This window comes from Balaenoptera physalus, assembly GCF_965194825.1.
Source record: "Balaenoptera physalus genome assembly, chromosome: 6".
Classification (NCBI taxonomy): domain Eukaryota; kingdom Metazoa; phylum Chordata; class Mammalia; order Artiodactyla; family Balaenopteridae; genus Balaenoptera; species Balaenoptera physalus.
The window spans coordinates 101868624-101892231 of NC_138885.1; the positions used below are offsets into that span (position 1 = coordinate 101868624).

A 23608-nucleotide genomic window follows, 5' to 3' on the forward strand; every position below is an offset into this window, starting at 1 on the left:
ACAATGAATGAGAAGAGGATGCTTGGATCATTCTTATGACTGATCTCTTAAATTCTTATTGAAAGATAGGTAACCAAAAGCTCAGGTGAGAGCAATTAGAAATAAAATCAGCACACTGACAGCACTTTTAGGATTTTAATCCAGTGTGTTGCCATACAAAAGCATACTGAATGTCAATTATGCAGGAGGAGAAGATATTTCCAAGAGAGCTTGATGTAAGCCCAGGTTGTGAATTATGTTTCAGAATGCCTTCATATTTTCCTGCTTGGAAAATCTGGTCAAGAGAAGAGCAAAAACAAGTAGCAATCTCATCCTAAGCATATGGTCAGGTGAACATTCATAAAATATTTAGCAGCCCACAAATAAAATTTTTAAAAATGCTAGATCATCCGCCTCCAGAAGGGAGGAAGGAAGCACAATAAATAAAGGGTTGTTTGTTATTATATTAAATTTCCGGGGTCCACCCCATCCAACTTGAGTTTCTAAATACCAGAAGCCCCAAAGGAAGTTTTCACTAAAGTGCTATTTGAAACTAGGAACACAGACATGGGAATTCTTTCTCCACCAAACAGGGTAGGAGAGTTCAAACATTTCTTTACTATTGCTGATGTTTTCAGGGAAAGCTGGCACATTAAGAGAAGCACAGAGTAATGTAAGACATGTTTGAACCATCACTTACGTCAAACTTCTCATACAGTCTCCTTTGACTCAGGAGAGAATCAGTCTTTGTTTTAGTTCACATTTTAAAAAGCTGTCACAATTTTCTCACTAGAAACAAATCTGGCCTTGTCACTTCCCTCTTAAAAAAAGCAATTTGTTCAAATGACCCCGGATGCATTCTGTTTGCCCCTATTGTAACACTTTTCTCATTGCATTTTATTGCCTAGCTACTTATCTGCAAATTTCTTGAGGGCAGGACGGATGTGCCTCTAATGGGCCACCATGGGATTAGATACATAGTAGACACCTTAATAAGTGTTTGATCAATGAATAAATGATTGAATAAATAGATGCTCTTCGATACCTGCCTGAAATAATCAGCTATTTGAGTGAGGTAAGTGAAAATTTTTGAGTCTGAATTAGCGAATAAACAGCTACTAGTAAGACTATTTGGATAGTCCCTTAGAGATCAAAATTAACATTTATGAGGAATTTAATGATAAATTAAAAATTAAAAAGTTAAAATTATTTACTAATGTATTCATCTCATTTTTAAAGAACTGCGTACTGAACTTATGGCAATGATAAAACAGCAAAAACAAACAAAAAAAGTGGTCAGCAGCAGAGTGAGAAGCAATGCATCATTGTGGTGAAGAGTATGGCCTCTAGGAATATAGAGCCAGGTTACCTGTTCTGTCATTTAATATCCATGGCTCAATTTCGCCACGTACAAAACGTGATAATAATAGTAACTATCTCATAGGGTTTTCATGAGATTAAATAAACTAATAAATATTATACAGTTAATATGTTACCTGGTACATAATAAGTGATAATAGTTGTCCCTTATTATTATGTATTCTGTGAGTCATCTCATATTCTTAAAAATATATGTGATCATTAGGAGTAAAAGAATGAGTTTAGTCATTTAAACTCAGGAGTAACCAATAGCTTGGTCTCTGTAACACAGAACTACGGTACCTGGCTCTAAATAAGAAGAAATTATACCAAACTCCAAATGAATCTGAATTACGTACATTTCAATGTCTCCAATATGCAAAGAATTTTCAACATTATTATTGTCTTCCAGAGAGGGAAAACAATTAAGTATGGATGTTACTACAACCCAGGAATCCCACTACTGGGCATATACCCTGACAAAATCATAATTCAGAAAGAGTCATGTACCACAATGTTCATTGCAGCTCTATTTACAATAGCCAGGACATGGAAGCAACCTAAGTGTCCATCGACAGATGAATGGATAAAGAAGATGTGGCACATATATACAATGGAATATTATTCACCCATAAAAAGAAATGAAATGGAGGTATTTGTAGTGAGGTGGATGGAGTTAGAGTCTGTCATCCAGAGTGAAGTAAGTCAGAAAGAGAAAAACAAATACCATATGCTAACACATATATATGGACTCTAAAAAAAAAAAAAAATGATTCTGAAGAACCTATGGGCAGGACAGGAATAAAGACGGAGACGTAGAGAAGGGACTTGAGGACACGGGGAGGGGGAAGGGTAAGCTGGGACAAAGTGAGAGAGTGACATGGACATATATACACTACTAAATGTAACATAGATAGCTAGTGGGAAGCAACCGCATAGCACAGGGAGATCAGCTCCGTGCTCTGTGACCACCTAGAGGGGTGGGATAGGGAGGGTGGGAGGGAGGGAGACGCAAGAGGGAGGAGATATGGGGATATATGTATATGTATAGCTGATTCACTTTGTTATACAGCAAAAACTAACACACCATTGTAAAGCAATTGTACCCCAATAAAGATGTTAAAAAGAAAAAATGAAGTATTGATACAACAACAACAACAACAACAAAAGTATGGGTGTTACTAAACTATGTCTATAATTCTTGTTGGACAAAGCAAATGAAATTGCTTGTGAATTAAACTTCTAATTTCTTCCCCTCTCTGATTTACAGTACTTCTTTCATCACAACATAGAAAACATTTTACAGCAAGAGATACCATCACAGTATTTGCAATTTTTTCCACGGTGGTCTACTCCTCTCTCAATTCAACCTTTGCTCAAGTGTAATGAGAGGCTGGTCCATAGCCACTCATTTACAGTGTCTGAGTGAAAACTACAGAGCACACATTACCCTCTCTTGAGAACACTCCGATGTGTCAGAATTCCAAAGGGAAAAGGGAACTTCTCATCTGGGCAGGTGAATGGCAAAAGGGACCGAAACACAAGATGCTTGTGATGCGGGTGTGTGAACGGCAGAAAGTGCACAAAGGAAAGCTGATGAGCGAGCCCACTCTCCACTCCCCACGACCATCTTCTCCAATCTGTTTCATGGAGCCATCAAAGGATATTCTGAACCTCCCAAAATGCCATCAATCCTTATTGAGAAGGAAATAGAACATCTCTCTCTTAAGCCTTTGCAGGAGTAATCATCAGAGCAAGCTGGCCTGAACAGGGAGCTTTGGCAGACAAAGATGGATTTGTCAGAATAAATAAATAAATACAGACATACATAAGTAACCTCCACAAAATATGAATAGAAAGTTGATGATAATCTCCCAATTCTATTGTGTAAAGGGTAAAGAAACTCACAATTGTGCTCTCCAGGTCTAATACAGTAAAGAATAGGCTTCTTGATGAGATGTACAGCAGAGCTGGGAATCTTGCGGCAATAATACTAAAAAACAACCATCTAAATGATTTAGATAAAACATTCATTAACATTCCAGATCTAAGTCACTAAGTGGCCCCTCCTTCCTCTTTGTTTCCCTCCCTGGCTCTGATTTTCTTCTTTAGCACTTTTGAACAAAGAAGGGAAGAAGCCTCTTTTGATTGTTTAAAAAGGCTTCCTAAGCTAGCTGACAATTGCACAAGTGTAAAATAACTTCATAAAGATCACTGAAATGTTCTTTAACACTAGACTCTCCTTAAACAAGCCATATTTCTATGGTCCCTGTTCTCTCTGTGTTGCACAGCGTGTTTGGCAGTGTCCAATTCTAGTACCCATGAAGAAGCAGCAAACAATGATGTCAACAAGTTCTTTCAGGTGAAGCATTATTTAATAGATGAGTCACTCATTTTGGAGTCAGAGGGCCTGATACTGGTTTGGTTCTTGAGTTACTAAGTTCTCAACCAAGTTACCAAGTCAGGGATTTCAATTACTGTGTCCTTGGGAGTCTGGTGTGAAAATAAAATGCCTCCTACGTCAAAGTTCTTTGTAAACTTTAAAGCATTATTCCGTTATCTCTTATTTTTGTGAATATTCCAGGAATGAAAGTGACTCTGTTTTTATAATGTATTGCTTGTAGTGGACTTTGAATCCTCAGAGGGTAAGAAGGGGTGAGGGTACTTTTCAAAATAGTAGGCTAAAATAAAAAAAGGTTTCATAAAAATTGTCCCAAACATTTTTTTAAAAATTAAAGAAATAAGAAATCTGTAATAACTGTGTTTTAATAGTTTGAGTAATCATTAGGCTTTTTTTTTTTTGAATGGCCAATTTATAAAATTTAATTGTTTCTTTTAAAAATTTATTTTTTATAAGCACTACATTCATATTTTAGAAAAATCATAGAATATATATTAACAGAAAGTAGGAAATAAAAACCATGCAGTCATAAATAATCACTGTTAATATTTGGATGCATAATATTTGAAGTTAGATCATATTGCATATACTACCTTGAAGCATTTTCATTAAAACTATATATTATTGGCATCTTTTCGTGTCAATAAATAACTTCAATAGCATTGTTCTTAATGGCTTTATAGGCTTTTATTTATATGTTGTTTATTATTTTTCAGAGATGATACATTGATTTTCCATGTTCTTTTACCAAATGAAGGGTGGGTGTTAAAAGTTTAGACTGTAGACAAGACAGGTCTGTGTTCAAATCTCACTTTTTACCATACAAGCTGGAAGTCTCAGCAAAAAGACTTTGCCTCTCTATGTTAGTTTCTGCCTCTGTAAAATGTAAACAGTAAATTCAGCTTATCCTTGTTGTGAAGATTAAGGGTAATAAATGCAAAAGCTCAGAGCAGAACCTAACACACAAATATGTGATCAATAAGTGGTAGTTATATTTAGTTTGTGTTTGAAAATTTTGAAACATTTGTAAAACTTGTAAGGATCCTTTTATCTTCAAGCATGTAATTACTGAGTCCCAACACAGACGTTGTTCTCCCTGTTTTTCCTTTCGATTTTGGCTCTATCAGTTCCATTTGATCCTCCTAAACCATTAACTCTTGATTACAGGGAGTCTCACAGGAGAATAAACAGAGGAGGTAAAACAGCAGCAGGCCTCTCACTGCACTCCCAGCAGGAGCCTTTTAAACCAATTGATGCTAAATCTCATTAGACTTGAAGTCAAAATCAAGATGTCCAGGGTTTGGACCAGTAAAAAATCAGATAGAACCAATAGAGGGTTAAATGTTAGATGTGAAAGATCAGAGCATGGCTTCCCACCTCTCCCTTCAAAGTAAAGGACACGGAGCTCTGGATTTTATCTTTCTTAGTATCAGTTTACAAACTATAAGAAGAGAGTGTTTGTACTAGAAGGTCTTTAAGAGCCCAGCTCTGGCACTCTATGGATATATAACTACTTACATGTCACCTCATACTACAATGGGGCAGCTCAGTGGTGCAAATTACTAAGAGTTGATCTATATACTTGGATCAAGGGCAAACCACACTGGTTATATTTCTGGGGAAAATCTAGTTGAAACGAGTGACTACAGAAGGACATAAATACCAGGGGAAAGGAAGGAAAACAAAATGGAAAATAAGAGGGAAGAAAATTATGTTGTTGGTATGGTAAGAAGAGTCAGGTGTCTGTGTGTAAATGGAAGCATGGAATTTTATGTACAGGAAATAACATATTATTCTTCTTATTATTTTGTATTTACTGCCAACCTCCTCTCCTTCCTCAGCTTTGAGGATGGGCAGTTCTAAATATCTTGTCGCCACTTCAGCCAGGGTCAGTGGATCACACTGATTTACCATGCTCTAGGAAATATACCACCTCTATTGTATCTGCAAGCATGCATTTATAGGCATTGGTATTTAGTTTTAATCTTTCATTTTCCAATAGAAAGAACAGATTTTCTAAAGCATAAACAACTGTAGAGGAAATCATAATGTACTATAACAAGGAGGTGCTACCCCAAGTCCAAATCTGCTGGAAGTGATTTCTATGAAACCTGGAGATACAATTTGAGAAAGAAGTCTAAAAATGATATCTTTCTTAAGAAATTGAAAAATAATTTAATTTTGTGTGTAATTCCTAAATATAGGGTTAAATGAAGAATCCAGAGCTGGTACTATAAAACGTTTATCATTACGTCTAACATGATGTCATGACCTAAACTCTATCTAAATCCTTGAGGAGTCAGGGAGAAATAAAAGAATAATAACAATGGAAAAAAGTACTTCGTTAAAGAAAAGTAAAGCTTACAAAGAGTAATATAACTAAAACAATATAACCAGACTTTAAGAAAGTCACTGGTAGAGAAAACATTGTACAAAAAGGCATAGATATTTTGCTGATAAATTAATCATTTGAGAGAATGAGGGATACCCCCAATTAGTGGCAAATCAGAGAGATCAGAGTTATTTTTGATATCCCAATAATGTCCAAGAACTTGGGAGACTAACAAATGCCATTTGATGTTATGTTCTTATTTAGGGGAAAAAAGAAAATAAATCTACCATGCATAAGGAGAAACAGTTCTTTGTTAAAATAAACTACCCACCCATACCTCCAAACTAAAACAGAAAGCACCAACATGATCTGTATTTTGAAAGAGATCAACGTAGGGATAAAGCTTGCAGCTCTGGGCAATTTTATGTGTGTGAGTAGAAAGCAGTGGAAAATAAATTGCAGTGGAATGGCCAAGGCATTTCCTAGGATAACTGGAAATTATCAACTGGAATGGGCAAGGCAACTGGAATGGCCAAGGCATTTCCTAGGATAAATGTTCAAAATTCCTTCAACTGTTAGTGACAATAAGACTATATATCATATAAAGCAAAATCTAATACAATATATATCATTCAAGTTTATCCCATTGATGAAAATGAAAGGCATACTCTCAATAGATGATGAAGACAAAATAAAGCGAAAGGAGTTAGTGCTAATAAATGATCAGGTGCTTGAAATACTCACAGTATTGTCTTTTATTTGGTAAACCTTATATGTAGAAATTGAGCCTGTCTGAAGAAATTTTAAAAATGTAGCTGTCAGAATGATTTTGAGGTAATTCCTGTGAAGTGATGAGGCCCTGAATTAGAGTCATGGCAGGAGAAACAGAAGATAGGAATTTGAGAGCTGTTTTACAGGAAGACCAAAAAGGATTTTGCTTTTAATTGGATGATTTTAATGAAAAGCAAAAGATTTTAAAACCACATGTCAAGCCTTCATAACACTGACAAAAAACTGGAAAATTGGGAGAGGATCCATCATGTCTCTTCATAACATAAAAGAGTTCTTAGGCGTGTGTAGTATAGAAGTATTACAAAAACAAGGATTTTTTTAAAGTATAGTTAAAAACACATCTCCTTGTCTTTGCTCATGCTGGGGTTTTTGTTTGGTTTTGATTTTTGCTTTTTCCTTTTGATCCATTTCAGTCCCACTCTACCAAAACTCTACTTCTATTCCAAGCTAAATCCAATAATGATAGAGCCGCAAATGACTTTCTATAGCCTCTTTAGCTGATTTGGTCTTTTTCCTACAATACCTGGCATACTGCTCTCAGAATATTATCTCCTCAAACGGAATGTGAAGTCTTTGAGGGAAGAAGATTTGTCTTTCAACTCTGTACCCTCGTTGCCCAACGCAGTGCCTGGCCCAAGATAAGCATTCAATGTATTAATTCATTTACTGTTTCACCATAATAAACTAACAAGTTAAAAGATTACTACTTAGATAGGTAACACTTTGGGGCAAAAAATACCTAGTGATATGGCGTGTCTTAGTAAGAGCTCCTTCTCCTGTCTTGATAGATAAAATTTAAAAAAAAAAAGATACCCAAGTATCATATCAAGGATACTGTGCAGGAATCCTTGACATATTTTGGAAGTAATGTAAAACCAATAACCTGAGACTACAATCATTTATCATCAAGTAGCAGCTGTTGTTAGAATTGATATTGATCCTTGGTAAATTGCAACCAGAGTAACCTTGTTATACCATCACAAAATTTTCCCACTACATCATTTAGCTATGAGGTGCTTCCTTAACATGTGTCCTTAGGTTTTTCTCTTCTATAATCAATCACAAAAGGAAAAAAAAGTTGTGTATAGAGGTAACCCAAAATGTTTTGGGGCATTTTTCAATTAAATATTTTCTAGAAGAAAATATAATATGAATGCATAAAATAAATGATTATTTTGAAAAGTCGTCCTCTGAAAAGATAGTTAAAATTACAAGGAGCTTTTAAGTGATCTAGTTCAATCTTCTCAGCGTTGAAGTAAAGAAACTGAATCTGATTAAGTAATATGACCAAGGCTGAAGTGTCAAAGAGTTAGTTCTAGAATGTGAGATTCCTGACATCCAACTTAGTTTCTTTTATCCAATTATCATTAAGGAACTGAAAAGTGTTAGTTTCATAAGTTGTAAGAAGTTTAATAGCAACTTGAAATAAGGAACTTCCTTCCCGCAGCCTCTCTGTTATTTTAGGAATATGGCTCCCATGTGGGACTACTGAAAGCTAGACTTTATTAATTAATAGCTCTGCCTCTTATCATTTGTAAATTATCTATCTAACCTCTCCACATATTAATTTCCTTAACTCTTAAAATGGGACATATATTATTACCTACCTCATAGAGCTTTGTGAAATTAAAGTGAAATAGTTAATTTAAAACACTTAGTATAGTACTTAGGTTATAGTAAGAACTCAAGTTTCAGCTGATATTACTATTTTTTTTTTTAATTTCATAAAATAAGTCAAGGTTTTGATTTACTAAATTGTAAAGACAAACCCAATTGAAACTTTCATAGCTTCAAATGTCATTATTGAGAATGACATCACTGTTTCTGCATTCTCATTTTGCTTGAATTTCTACTAGTTTATGCATCATTAGGAAGCATACATAGCACAAGATCATAAATCCTACAGGGGAGGCCAAAGGTGTCTTATATTTCTCTTTCCTTCTTCCTTCCTTCCTTCCTCTCTTTCTTTCTTTCTTTCTTTCTTTCTTTCTTTCTTTCTTTCTTTCTTTCTTTCTTTCTTTCTTTCTTTCTTTCTTTCCTTTCTTTCTTTCTTTCTTTTCTATAGATTAGTAAAAATCTCAAAGATCCTTACAATATATGTTAAAACCCTTGCTAAAATATCTTTATCAAAGTTATGAAATCTTAACTGATGGCAAAGTGATAGAGCTATAAAATAAAGTATATAGAATTATATTTTCTGAGCAGTCAAATATTCAGCCTATATTCAATTATTTAGAAGCTGATCAAATTTGTGAAATACCAAACCCCTTTTTCTTTCTTCACCCTTCACTTTTCCTGCCTATACTTTGTCCAGTTTTTCAATTCATTTATATACCCATCCTAGAAGAGAAAGGACAAAGAGGAGGAAAAATGCAAATCTGTTAATAGAGTTATTTCTTAGCAGATTGGAAAGAAGCGGAGAAAACTTTAAATTGTAATGATAGATCCATTGTGGATCACCCGCTCTACCAATGTGGAGCAGCTACAGAGGAAGACAGCTCCTCTGTCTTCCCCTGGCCTGGATACTTGATGTGTTTGTTGATGTTTTCTGAAAGAGGTAGGACACTTAATCTTTAAAACTACTCACCACAAATGACTGAATGATCCTGCAACAATTGAAACATGTCCTCATCTATAAAAATGCACTGAAGCTTTTACATTAAATTCAACTTTCTAATGTCATTAAAGCTAAAATATCTTTAGCCGCATCAATGTATTAGCCATTCTTATTCATTGCTGTTGCGTTTAATATACAGCTTATTATACTAAACAAACATAAATCTGGGTAACTCAAAAGAAAGAGACAAAACGTATCCATATTAACAGAAAAAAAATCCGTGCAGAAATTCCAAAATCATACTAAACACTTAGTTGAAAATGTAAGGCAGTATGCATTTAAATAAATATGTCAAGAGAAAAGAAAGGCAGCAAGGGAACCTAAGACCTCTTGATAGACTGAATATACAAACAGACAATGGCTGGATCATATATGAAATCAGTAGTCTAATTCACACTTACAGCAACCTGCCCAGAAAACCATAGCTAAAATAAACAGCCCAGGAATGCAGTTGACTTGTAAATCAGACTTGCAGGAAGCCTCATTGTTACCTTTAGTAGCAATCCAGGAAGCTAAACAATAACTTCTGTTAACAATTGGCCCTAAATGGCCAGGATTTGATTAATAACTAGCAGCTTCCCTAATTTTTGTCACCACTTTCAACTTGGAGCCAACCAGAGAAAGCCAAATATGTACACCTAACCTATAGGATGCTCTGCTTCTAGTTAGCCCTCTTTTAGATTCCCTATGCCAATAGCCTACAATCAGGGCATTCCTGAAGCCTTCCTTTTTCTCCACTGTAAATGTTACCCATTCCTCCGTCTGCCCTTGAGTCTCTCCCAAAACACAAGTGACAGTGGTTGACTCCCTTGTTATAGTAAGCTCTGAATAAATAGCCCTGAATAAATAGCTCTGAATAAATAGTTGGTCTTATTTATTTCAACACAATTGAACACCCACTGTACATCCATCAATGCACAACATGCTTAGATATATTAGAAAGTCAACCATCACAATATTCTGTGAGGAATTTTTTTGTCCCCATCTTACAGATACAGAGAACTGAAGTTTGCAGAAGTTTAGATAGCTTCTCACGTTTTCCTATTCTATATCATGTTACAGTAAGTGTTTTTGGTATATTATTTTGGTAAAGTTTTTGAGATAATATTAAAAGGATATCTAACAATAATAACAACAATAGATATAAATTAGATGAATGTTTTCTAGCATTACTTGCTTTTGTATCTATCAACTTTCTGGATAAAAATCAACATTGTATTTTTAGTTGACTCACTGCTTTAAGGTTATAATTTATCAAAATGTATATAGAATTTGAAATAATGAAAAGCATAATAAAAATAACTTCCATAACCTATTTTCTATAAGAAGACATCAACAGAAATAATTTGCTTGTCAAGCAGTGATTGCGTCAACATGTTTTTCATAGACAATGTGTAGAAAACTTTATAAAAGAATATAATTGTTTATGATATTGACAAAGAAACAAGTAAAAATGAAATTTGGGTGATTCTAAAAGAAGTGAATAAGTATTGATTTGCCTAGCATTTCAGATACTCTGCAATTTTTTAAGTTAATTGCCTAACAATCATATATGTACTATTGTGTTTATTTTACAAATGAAGAAGCAAAGTTGTAAAGATATTCAGAACTTTAAGCCTTTCAGCTAGTGAGCAGGGGAGTCTATATATAAAAACTGAATTACTTTTTGGTTTCAAAGTCCAACAAATATGCTCAAAACTCCTTTGATTAAAATTCACTTTAAAATGTTCCCTTACCACATAAGTTGGTCACAGAACCTAAAACTGAAGTAACATTTTCTAACTATAAAATAATACAAATTAGCTTTATAGGAAAGAAGGGGGGAAAACAGCATTTGCACATATTAGAAATTACCATACAAGTTACATAAAGCCAGACAGAAAAAAATAGAAAACTATAGATGAATAATAAGGCTTTTTAATGCCTGAAAATAAAATGATATTTAAGAACAATTCCTTTAACAAAGACCTGAAAAAGTAAAAAGAAATATACAGATAACATTGTTTAAATAATAACGTGGAATAAGAAATGATGACTAAAGGCCAAATAGTTCCTCATGTGGTTTCTACTTTGTCTTACTAATTCCATTCAGTTAACTCAAACTTTTACTATGAATTCCTTGCACTGAGCATAAATTAAGATGAACAGAAAAGCTAGAATTTGAGAATCCTTATAAAAACGAAAAGATTCAAGCCCTTGGCCTTTATAACATTTCATGTTAAGGAAGGAAACTATTTTCTTGCAATTTCCCTGTTTTAATAAAGGTAATGAATTTGTCACATAAAATTATAAATGTCAAAGTTATGATTTGACCATTTTGCTAAGTGTACAGAGAAGAAAATGGTGCCTCTTTTATACACCTTAAAGATGTTTTGCCTTGCCATAAACAAAACACTGATGCTCAATATCTATCAGTTGATATAATTTTTAAAATTTGTAGTTCTACCTCCTCTCCACTGAGCTACAAGACATATTTTTCATATGAATGAGAAATTATTTGAGGTCTCTATCTTTGTCTCTTTCTATACCAGACCTTCTAAATGGGGGTAGGTGGGCAAAAAGTATAGGGCAGTTGGGAGATGCATTTTACAAGAAAAAACCTAGGGAGTTTCCCAAACAACATGTATTTCAGAGGTTGAGGTTGATGCCAAGAAAAACAACCATATTGAAAATAACATGTTCTAATCACTGTGAAGCAATAGTATGTGTAGTACAGACTGATCTGGCTCTTCCATTGGCCGTGTGACACCATTCAAGTCACTTAACTTTGTGACAAGTTTCTTCATTTGTAAAATGGAAATAATGATAATAGAACCTCATGGGATTGTTATAAGGATTAAGAGACAATATATATGTGTTGACACATAGTAAACACTAGGTTTATCATTGCTGTCAGTTTGAAACAAAGCAAATTACTTTGTTTTAGAGAATGAGCAGCAAATTGAAAGTTTTCTTATGCCGATGGTCAAGACAAAGAGGATGCTGTTTGTTCCATGAGCTACGACAATGTTCTTAGAGGGAGGAGGAGACCAAGAGAAAGGAATTGTACTAGAAAAAATTAAGCAACACGTTTATGTCTTTTCAGTTGAAGAAATTGATTACAGGCTTCTCTATGCTCCATAATGGCTAATGAATACTTGATTATAACACTATCATGCTACATTCTGTCTTTGTATCTGCGTGAGTCTTTTGTTAAACTTGGTACATCTTTTTTTTTTTTGGCCTGTCAACTCATCTCTTTATTTTATTTTATTTTTTAAACATCTATATTGAAGTATAATTGCTTTACAATGGTGTGTTAGTTTCTGCTTTATAACAAAGTGAATCAGTTATACATATACATATGTTCCCATATCTCTTCCTGCTTGCATCTCCCTCCCTCCCACCTTCCCCATCCCACCGCTCTAGGTGGTCACAAAGAACCGAGCTGATCTCCCTGTGCTATGCGGCTGCTTCCCACTAGCTATCTATTTTACATTTGGTATTGTATATATGTCCATGACACTCTCTCACCCTGACACATCTCACCCCTCCTCCTCCCCATATCCTCAAGTCCATTCTCTAGTAGGTCTGTGTCTTTATTCCCGTCTTGCCACTAGGTCCTTCATGGCCTTTTTTTTTTTTTTTCCCTTAGATTCCATATATATGTGTTAGCATACTGTATTTGTTTTTCTCTTTCTGACTTACTTCACTCTGTATGACAGACTCTAACTCCATCCACCTCATTACAAATACCTCCATTTCATTTCTTTTTATGGCTGAGTAATATTACATTGTATATATGTGCCACATCTTCTTTATCCATTCATCCGATGATGGACACTTAGGTTGCTTCCATATCCTGGCTATTGTAAATAGAGCTGCAATGAACATTTTGGTACATGACTCTTTTTGAATTATGGTTTTCTCAGGGTATATGCCCAGTAGTGGGATTGCTGGGTCGTATGGTAGTTCTATTTGTAGATTTTTAAGGAACCTCCATACTGTTCTCCATAGTGGCTGTATCAATTTACATTCCCACCAACAGTGCAAGAGTGTTCCCTTTCCTCCACACCCTCTCCAGCATGGTACATCTTGAAAGTAGTAGTTATGTCAAAATTTTTTAATCTCAAGCATCTAATAATGGCTTACATGAAGAGGTACTCAATAAATGTTGAATGTTTATGGTTTCCTTTGCTGTGCAAAAGGTTTTAAGTTTAATTAGGTCTCATTTGTTTACTTTTGTTTTTATTTTCATTATTCTAGGAGGTGGGTCAAAAAAGATCTTGCTGGGGTTTATGTCAAAGAGTGTTTTTCCTATGTTTTCCTCTAAGAGTTTTATAGTGTCTGATCTTACATTTAGGTCTTTAATCCATTTGGAGGTTATTTTTGTGTATGGTGTTAGGTAGTGCTCTAATTTCATTCTTTTACATGTAGCTGTCCAGTTTTCCCAGCACCACTTACTGAAGAGGCTGGGAATAAGTGAAACAACTTATTGTTACAAATGAAACAACGGACAAAGGATTACTCTCCAAAATATACAAACAGCTCATGGAGCTCAATATTAAAAAAACAAACAATTCAATTAAAAATTGGGCAGAAGACCTAAATAGACATTTCACCAAAGAAGACATTTAGATGGCCAAGAGGCACATGAAAAGATGCTCAACATCACTAATCATTAGAGAAATGCAAATCAAAACTACAATGAGGTATCACCTCACACTGGTCAGAATGGCCATTACCAAAAAATCTAGAAACAATAAATGCTGGAAACGGTGTGGTGAAAAAGGAACCGTCCTGCACTGTTGGTGGGAATGTAAATTGATACAACCACTATGGAGAACAATATGGAGGTTCCTTAAAAAACTAAAAATAGAACTACCATATGACCCAGCAATCCCAATACTGGGCATATAGCCTGAGAAAACCATAATTCAAAAAGAGACGTGCACCCCAATGTTCACTGAAGCACTATTTACATTAGCCAGGACATGGAACCAACCTAAATGTCCATCGACAGATGAATGGATAAAGCAGATGTGGCACATATATACAATGGAATATTACTCAGCCATAAAAAGAAACGAAATTGAGTTATTTGTATTGAGGTGGATGGACCTAGAGTCTGTCATACAGAGTGAAGTAAGTCAGAAAGAGAATAACAAATACCGTATGTTAACACATATATACGGAATCTAAAAAAAAAAAAAAAAAAAAATGGTACTGATGAACCTAGTGGCAGGGCAGGAATAAAGACGTAGACATAGAGTATGGACTTGAGGACATGGTGGGGGAGGGCGAAGCTAGGGCGAAGTGAGAGTAGCATCGACACATATACACTACCGAATATAAAATAGTTACCTAGTGGGAAGCAGCCGCATAGCACAGGGAGATCAGCTTAGTGCTTTGCGATGACCTAGAAAGGTGGGATAGGGAACGTGGGAGGGAGGCTCAAGAGGGAGGGGATATGGGGATATATGTATGCATATGGCTGATTCACTTTGTTGTACAATGGAAACTAACATGGTATTGTGAAGCAATTATATTCCAATAAAGATCTATTAAAAAAAAAAAAAAAGAAGGGCCTGGAATACGTTAGGCACTTAATAAACACTTACTCTACCAAACGTAAACACTTACTCTATCAAAAAGTAAATAAATAAATAAATAAATACATAAATAAATAAATGTTGAATGAACGATGAATGAATTTTCAAAAATAAACAAATGAATGAATACATGGATTGACAGTTTTCAGAGAAAGAATGGTATTCATATAGAGTGGGCTTAATATTTAAAATGAAATGGAAACTCCTTTCAGAAGCTTCTTTCAAAAGTTAAATCTGCATCTTAGAAATTATTCAGAAGCCCTCCCAATATGAATGACTTAGTCCAAAGGATTGCACACTGTTCTGTTTCTACTTCAACTTGACAGAAGATATTTAATGTCTCCTAAATAAGTAAAAAAGAGTTGTACTTGTATTGTCTCTTGACTAATAAGTCATGTCATTTTATTGAGAAAAAAAGGAGAGAGCCTATCTTGGGAAGAATTTTCATTTATATACAAACACGTACAGATTTATTAGTTTGAATTGATTGTAGATTTTCAAAAATTAAGGTTTTTTTTTAACTGACTTAAGATGAAGAAAATTTTCTCCTTTTGAAATCTTGAAGATATTTCAGAGTGCAAGTTGTATTGCCCATGCTTACCTTCCAAAATTAACTATACATGGAAAGCTTGCCATATCTTTTGTTGGTATAACTTGCTTTTAATTTAGGAATCACACTGATTTGAGCTACATAATTTATTTGGTAATTTTAGTACTTACAATGTATTTCCATGACTTTGTTTCTCAGAAATAATATGAGAGGTGGTATGTAGTTACTTCTTACCCTATTTGAGTCGATTCTTGCTCTGGAAGTATAGATGGGAGGTGGGATGTTGAAAGCCTGAGGGACTAGATATTCCTCAGCATCCATCATATCTTCTAAATCCTCTTCATCCAAGAGATTCTGAAAGAACTTGCTGTCATTTGGACTGGGAAGCTTCATACGATCATCACCCTAAAAAATTGCCCATCAGATATACACACAGAAATGATTCTTTCCTTCATTTTAAATATGTGAACTATGTAGCAAATTTATGTAATATCAAAATGGTTGCAAATTCATGCACTCATTGAACAAAATAATTATTTAGCACAATTACCAGCCATATAGAAGCCTGTAACATACTTAGATATGACACGGTAAGATAAAAACATTTAATACAAGAAGAATGTGATAAATGCCATTAGAGATGAATAAAGCAGAATGCTATGGCTATTTTGAGAGAGGCATAAACCATTTCAGATCTGAGAATAATGGTGGGTTTCATTGTCAAGATGGCGTTTGAGCTGTGACTTTAAGAGTATATAATGAAGAAAGAGCAACTGACTTATCAATCTTTATTATACTTGGTTGGTTTGATAGTGTAGAGCTATCAGGATACATAGGATCCATAGTTTGCTCTATAGCATAATATTGTTAGAGTGATAACATTCAAAATCACAGCACTGGGGGCAAATAACATAAAGGGGGTGGGAGAAACACCAAAACAATAGTTACACTCTTACCTCATCTATTTCTTAAATAGAATTTTAAAATTTGTTTTGTGATATTTTTGTAAACTTTTTAAAATTAAAGTTAATTAGGGAAAAGTTAGCTAGAAATCATTACCTGCTAAAATCTGACTTTTATTTTCATGTCAGACTGTTGATATGAAGATAAACACTACCTTGTTTTATTGAGGAATCTTAACTCAGTGTTATCCAAGGTCCACTTGTTTATGGTTTAGGTAAAATAATCATAATGAAATATATTACAACTTTTAAATGATCAAATCCATTTTTTCTAGTGTTACATATAAAATGTTCTTTTGGTCTATTATTTTATTTATGTACATTAATTCATCTGAATCTGAGTTATTACTTGAATATTGCATACCTCCCAAAAGAAAAAAAAAATATTTTAAAATATTTTTCTAGGATATTAAATGTCAATATATTGAAACTTTTAGTTCACTGCCTTCAAACATGGACACGATTAAAACAAAAATCCATCTTCCTTTTATTCCAAGAAGAGATGATTATAACAATGAACATGACTAGCAGAGTACTACAAGGTTTGTCTGAGGATAAAGGCCTTTTTATGTACATGAATAATCATAATTATCTGGCAGTTCAACAGTAGAGGCACTTGAGTACGAAGGGAAGATGCTTAGAAGTGGTTCTGACATCAAGTAAAAGTCATTTCACATGATATTTTGCTTAGCTAATTAATTGATTTGTGAATGGTGATATCCATAGTTCCAAAGTCCAGATATTACTACTGTTTTGTAGTGGGTTTGTCATTGGGATATTCTCAAAAATCTAAGTCAAATGTACAAACCTGAATAACTAGGTATCTTTGAGGGTCTCGAGCCATCCTCGAAAATTCAGCAGCCAGTTCCTTAAATTTAGGTCTACTGTCAGCATCAATCATCCAACCTAGAAATTCACATGCAATAAAAGAGTCACTATATCCATAATTTTATGAAAATAAAGACTAAGTTTGAAAAATATCATTTAAATAAAAATGATCTGAAAAACAAAGAAAGCTAATGAAAGAAACAATCCAATAGATGAGATTCTATCTCAATACGTTTGCTGACATTCATAACTAAATGTAACATATTATAGAACAACACAAGCTTTTAATTTTGTTGATATAATTTAAAATTAATTTTTCATCATAGAAAATATAACTTAGGCTAACCATGGGAACTTACAGAATCTCAGATCTTTTTTCCGTAGGTGTGAAGAGAATTTAAAAATAAAAATAATATTTTTCTTTGATGGGTATAGAAAAGGTGATTGGAATATAATTTATCATTTTATATCAGGAGTGACATGGAATAAAAACTTTGGTTACAATGCTGTATACTGGCAAAAAGGTGAAAAAAGGAATTGAAAGCAACTTTCTTATGCTACTTTTTTCCTGGTGGGTAAAAAACTAATGCAAAGTGATTGGTAATGTTTGTTCAGAAATAGTGATTAGCTTATCTTAGTACTAGCCTTTCCAGCATAAAATACTATCAGCAATTTATCAAGTTATGTATTAAGAGCCTTAACTCCCAGGCTCTGTTTAACTGATGAAATGACAAGAATAAAGGCACCAAGCTTTCCTTGATTTTATTGCCAAATGACCCTTTTCTTAGATATTAAAACTCCTAAAAGTGAGGTAAAAATCGCTATTAGGCAAGATGTTTTCCTGATTTTTTATTATTCATCAGAGTATCTAAATGAAGTATATAAATCATCTCATGCTAGTTATGGGATCAAATTATGTAATACATGTATGTTTTTAAACCTCCATAGCTGACTACCGAACAACGTTTGACCCAATAAAGCTATAAAACTTGTTTCCTCCTTTCTGCGAGTTCAATTTTTATTCTTGTTATGGGAAGTCTTTGGGTGTCATTTTATGTATCATTAAAATTATTTGATATTTTTCTCTCCTAACAAAGCTCAAATGCTCTATATTTTATATGTAATCACTAAAAAAAAAAAAAAATGCTGTTGATACCAAGATGTTAATGAGAAAATCAATGTTTCTGGAACTCTATTGGAACCAGAAAAGGTTAAATTCTCAGTGAGGTATCAGTTTCTTCCTAACTAAATATTTAGTAAACAGAACTACACTTAGAGAAAAGGGCATGCTGACCTGAAGTGAAAAGCACATTTTTAATTTCTTCCCTCACTGTCAGAATGTATCATCACACATGTCATGAGTATAAATCTGAGTAGACCTGTCCAAAGTCTCTTATTAATAAGATGCTTATTCACCTTCACCAGTTTGTTTCTTTGCTAACCCTGTGTAAATCAAAAGGGGAAAACCTCACATTACACAAGAAAGATTGCTGAATGCTAATCTCATTTAAATTAAGTCAGAAACTCCAGAGACTTCCCTAATTCTATTTAAATTAAGAGTCTAGGCTTCCAAAATACATTTATAACACATATGTGTCTGGGGCATAGAAGGGAGAAAGAAAAGTAAGAGAGTTAGTTGTAAACAAATTATCAAATTGAAAGAAAGTAAACATTCATAATCTTTGTAGTTCAATGTAGATTCATATCTTTCCACTTCCCATTCTGTCTTGCTAATTTTCTGTTGACTGAAACTGGTAAACCTATTTCCATTTAATTCATTTTTTTAAACTATTAGTTTCAAGATTTTTTCTTTATGTGTAGATCATTTATTTATTTAGTCTGCTTTTTTCCTTTAAAGAGGAGTATTAACATTACTGTGATTAATTACATCTCTTTATGAGAAACAGTTTCATTGTCATGGAAATGATAAGAATCAAAGTGAAATAAATAAGAAGGGTAAGAATCATACAGCGTTGACTTCATAGCATGAAAGCATGATATTGCTTCATATTAACAAGAATCACAGCAAACACAGGGGTTTACATGCTCCTTTTCACAATTATATTTAAACTTTTATATTTTTCAATATACAGAAAAATTGTGCAGGTTGATTAATTACTAAGAATGATGATGAGGATGACAACATAATTTTGCAATCTTACATTTGACCATGACCATATAAACATCAATAGTGCAGATGGGAGGCTGGGGCAAACGTTCTCCTTTCTCTAACAAATCGGGGATTTCTCTGGTTGGAATTCCATCATAGGGTTTTCCTCCAAAGGTCATCAGTTCCCATATAGTGACTCCTAAATGGGAGATCAAATTCTTACATAAGCATATTAACAATATACTTTGAAGAAACCAGCAATATGCCAGTGGCAAAAGAACACCTCTTAGAGGGTAATTAGAAATAGTCTAAAGAAAGGCTCTTCAGATTCCTATGTCCACATGAGAAGCCCAATGACAAAATCTTTGTGGGAAATTTAATTTTCTTATCATTGTCATTGAAATTTTTAATGGGTAGCAGAGACAATTTCAGAGTGGACAGAATCTGTTCCCCATTTCTACTTATAAGTAATGCTAATGATTGTTGACCCAATTTGTTTCACCACATTAGAGCCTATAAAACAATTTATTTACTATACACATGGGTACTCAGTACCAAATAAATATGATTAGGTAAAATCTGATATTGACTAATTTTGAGATTAGCATCTTTACTATTAAAAGCCCTAAAGGCCAAACTGGGGTTCCAGAATGATTACCTATGTTATAGTAAATAATTGTGCTTTTTTTTTTTTTAACTAACACAAAGAGAACAAGTGGAATAAAACAGATTCATTTCTTTAGCACATATGAGAGACTGACTGAAGAATGATCCATATGTAAGATAAAATACATGTAAAGTGAGCTTTCCAAAATTGAAGTGAATCAATAATAGTCTATTCCTTAGACAATAAGAACGGTTTCTTGAATCACTAGAACACTGATTTCCTCAGTAAAAGCAAATACTCTAAATACTAGGATGCAAATAGCCAACTTTGATAAGAATAATGATTCTGATTTGAGCAATAACATACACGATACAGATCTCTTCTTTATAATCTAATAATTATATAATTTAAAAGTTATAGTTTTCTTAAGGATAAAGGTTGTTAGTTCAGAAATAGCTATGTGGGCACAATAGTATTAGCAAGTGAATTTTGATTGATGCATATACAAGTATCTTTTAATATAAAACTAATTATGTCTATGTTTTCTTTTCCACTGCCATCTGTAATGAATTATTCATTCAAACAGAAGTAATTTTTAGCTCATAAGGGTTATCATTGACTGATAATAAAAATGCAAAGCTTAAAGTATAAAAGTATATGTAAACTTCAAATTATCCTTCATAATAATATCATTAACGATTATCTGATTTTTTTAGTTAATATTTACATCTTATGATTCTTAGGTATAATATAAACGTGTAACTAGTGACACAATTTCACTGTTTGATCTTTATAAAACCCTACTTGATTTTGCATACTAAAGAATGATTCATAGAACTGATGATTAAAACTCAGTGTCCATGAGGCAGGCTGGAACAAGTTAAGAAGTAGATTACTGTCTATTTATATTCAGTCAGTCATATTTATAGAATATGTATTTAATGAGAACATTTTATTAACTTATGTTTGCAGTTATAAAAGAATAGATGCTCTCACATCTCTATCAGAACTTCTAATATAAGCAAGATACAAAGCAACTACAAATTAATAGAAAATACAATAAACAGAAACACATATATACAAAAACTGAAGCAGAAAAATCAAATCCCCCACTTCTGCCAATAATATTCCAACTATATCTTTGCAGAGGTGATGATAAGTAGAGTCAAACAGAGATGGCTTCATATAGAAGAACAATCTCAAGAAAGCTAAATTAGAAACATCTTCAAAACTTACAATTCTATCATTTGAAGATATAAACCATATTCAATGCATATTTATTTTTATAAAAATAAAGATGCACCCAGTGGCAATGTTCCACAAAGATTCACTGTAAACAAGATTATGTATCTTTCTCTGCCTTTTATGCCTTTGCAACCAACTATGATATATCGTAAAAATCTTAAAATGCCTTATGGATATGGGTTGATGAACTGGGCTATGTTTCAAAACAGAGTTTACCCTAGCATTCTATCTATCTATCATCTATCTATCTATCATCTATCATCTATCTATCTATCTATCTATCTATCTATCTATCTATCTATCTATCATCTATCATCTATCTATCTATTTTTACTGAACTGCTTCTGAGATGTTGCAAGTCAACATGAACATTATAGCCTTAAAACAGGATTTTCTCTAAAAGATAAATTTTACTATTAAAAATGTGATTGCCCTGCCAACGTTTACTTTAATGTGTATATATAGTTACTTATTCTAGAGGTCATTTAAAATTTTCAGATTGCCACGTTTAGTTCAGGGAAATATAAGTAGGAAAGAAAAAGGGAAAGAAAAGAAAAAGAAAAAAATATATATGATATTATTTAAATCTATCTTATAAAATATGTAAATCTCTCTATATCATATAATATATATGCTAATCTATACCATATAATATATAAATGCTTATGTACATGCTAATGTATATCATATTTTATAAACATCTATCTCATATTTATAATGTATATGATATATATAATAAAAATAATAATATATATGATATATTTGTTTTTTATTTAGTCCTGACAGTTGAACTAAGCTTTGTCAAGTATTCCTCTATACTTGCCTAAATCTCAAACACACAACACTCTACTGCTAAACTGAGTAGAATACATGAGGCCTTTGTGGAAATTTTAATACCTCCTATGGTTTACATGTGTGGAAGGAAAAACTATCCTATAGAAATGTCTTATTATTTTAAAGATAATTAATACTGTTCTAGATAAGAAGTATAAGTTCTTTAGTGACTTAATGACTTAATTTTCTTTCTAAAAGAAAAATAAATAAACTAAGCTTAAATTTGAGCAAAATAAATCATATCATGCTTTCAAGTCTCACCACCACCATATTATTTAAAGAATCACAGTGCTTTTTATTTGCAAGAAGTGCTAGTTTTATATGGTACATTTAAACTTAGAAAAGGTGTTGATTTATTCTTACTAATACTTAGATGGACATAAGTTGTAAATAGCCAGACAGAGGCTAAAAAGCTCATCTCAAAAACTGAGTTAAATGCAATTAAATAAATGTTCTAAATTTTCAAATCTCTATTTCCAGTTCATATTATAATTCTCTAATATATCTGTTTACTCCAAAAGTAGTTTATAAATTAAAATTAAAGCTGTAATTAGAAATCATCTCTCTTACCTCTCCCCTCACATTTACTACTCTCATCCTACTGATTTCAATAACTGTTCTTTGTTCTAACAATAATCTCTATTTTTTTTTTACTATAGAACATAGATTCCCATAAGAAAAAAATTTGTTTTAAACATACATTGCATTTAGAGTTATGTTTTAAAAGAGTTGTTGAAACTGAAGGCCATGAGATTCTATGAAAATGTCCCTAATCTAAAATTGCTGGGGTTTTTTTTGTTTGTTTTGTTTTGTTTTTTGTCAAAATGATCAGACAAGTTGCTATCAAAATAAAAGGTTATGGTAGACAACTCAAACAAGACGTTAATGTATTACATTTTAGAGACCCAAGAAACCTAATATTTTTTTTGCTTTAAAAGCCTTATGTCACAAGGAAGAATGATTTACCATAGCTCCAAACGTCACTCTGATGGGTGAATTTTCTATAGTGTATACACTCCAAAGCCATCCATTTAATTGGCATCTATAGAGAAATAAGAAATGAAAGGTTTATAGTCATATAAAAAGTCACTTCTATATTTCCTCAATATGAGTCTCTGGACTCGCCTCAATTGTATTTTTTGATTGTATGCCTAGAAAATAGAAATAGAAATGTGTTATTTTCAATACAGGGAACAAATGAAATGAAATTTAAGCTTCAAATGAATTAACATGAAGATATATTTATTTTTAAAAGTTTCATAAACAATGAAAAGTAAAATAATAAGTATCACTTTCTATAGTTTTAATTAATATTCAGTAATTAAGTTACTATTTAACATTATGACTTACAATATCAATTCTAAACATCTAATACATGTACTTCTAAAAATGTGGTCATAT

At 33.0% G+C, this 23608-nt stretch overlaps 1 protein-coding gene across 1 annotated transcript in view; it reads right to left on the bottom strand.

Annotated features, from left to right (window-relative positions):
* ERBB4 (erb-b2 receptor tyrosine kinase 4) overlaps positions 1-23608 on the bottom strand; it is a 1174475-nt gene that overhangs the window by 25637 nt on the left and 1125230 nt on the right. The window contains exons 23-26 of the mRNA XM_082466966.1: positions 23174-23249; positions 19574-19720; positions 17392-17489; positions 15856-16026 (exon numbers count right to left, since the gene is read on the bottom strand). Of these exons, the coding sequence (XP_082323092.1) occupies positions 15856-16026; positions 17392-17489; positions 19574-19720; positions 23174-23249 (492 nt within the window). The remainder of the gene's footprint in view (positions 1-15855; positions 16027-17391; positions 17490-19573; positions 19721-23173; positions 23250-23608) is intronic.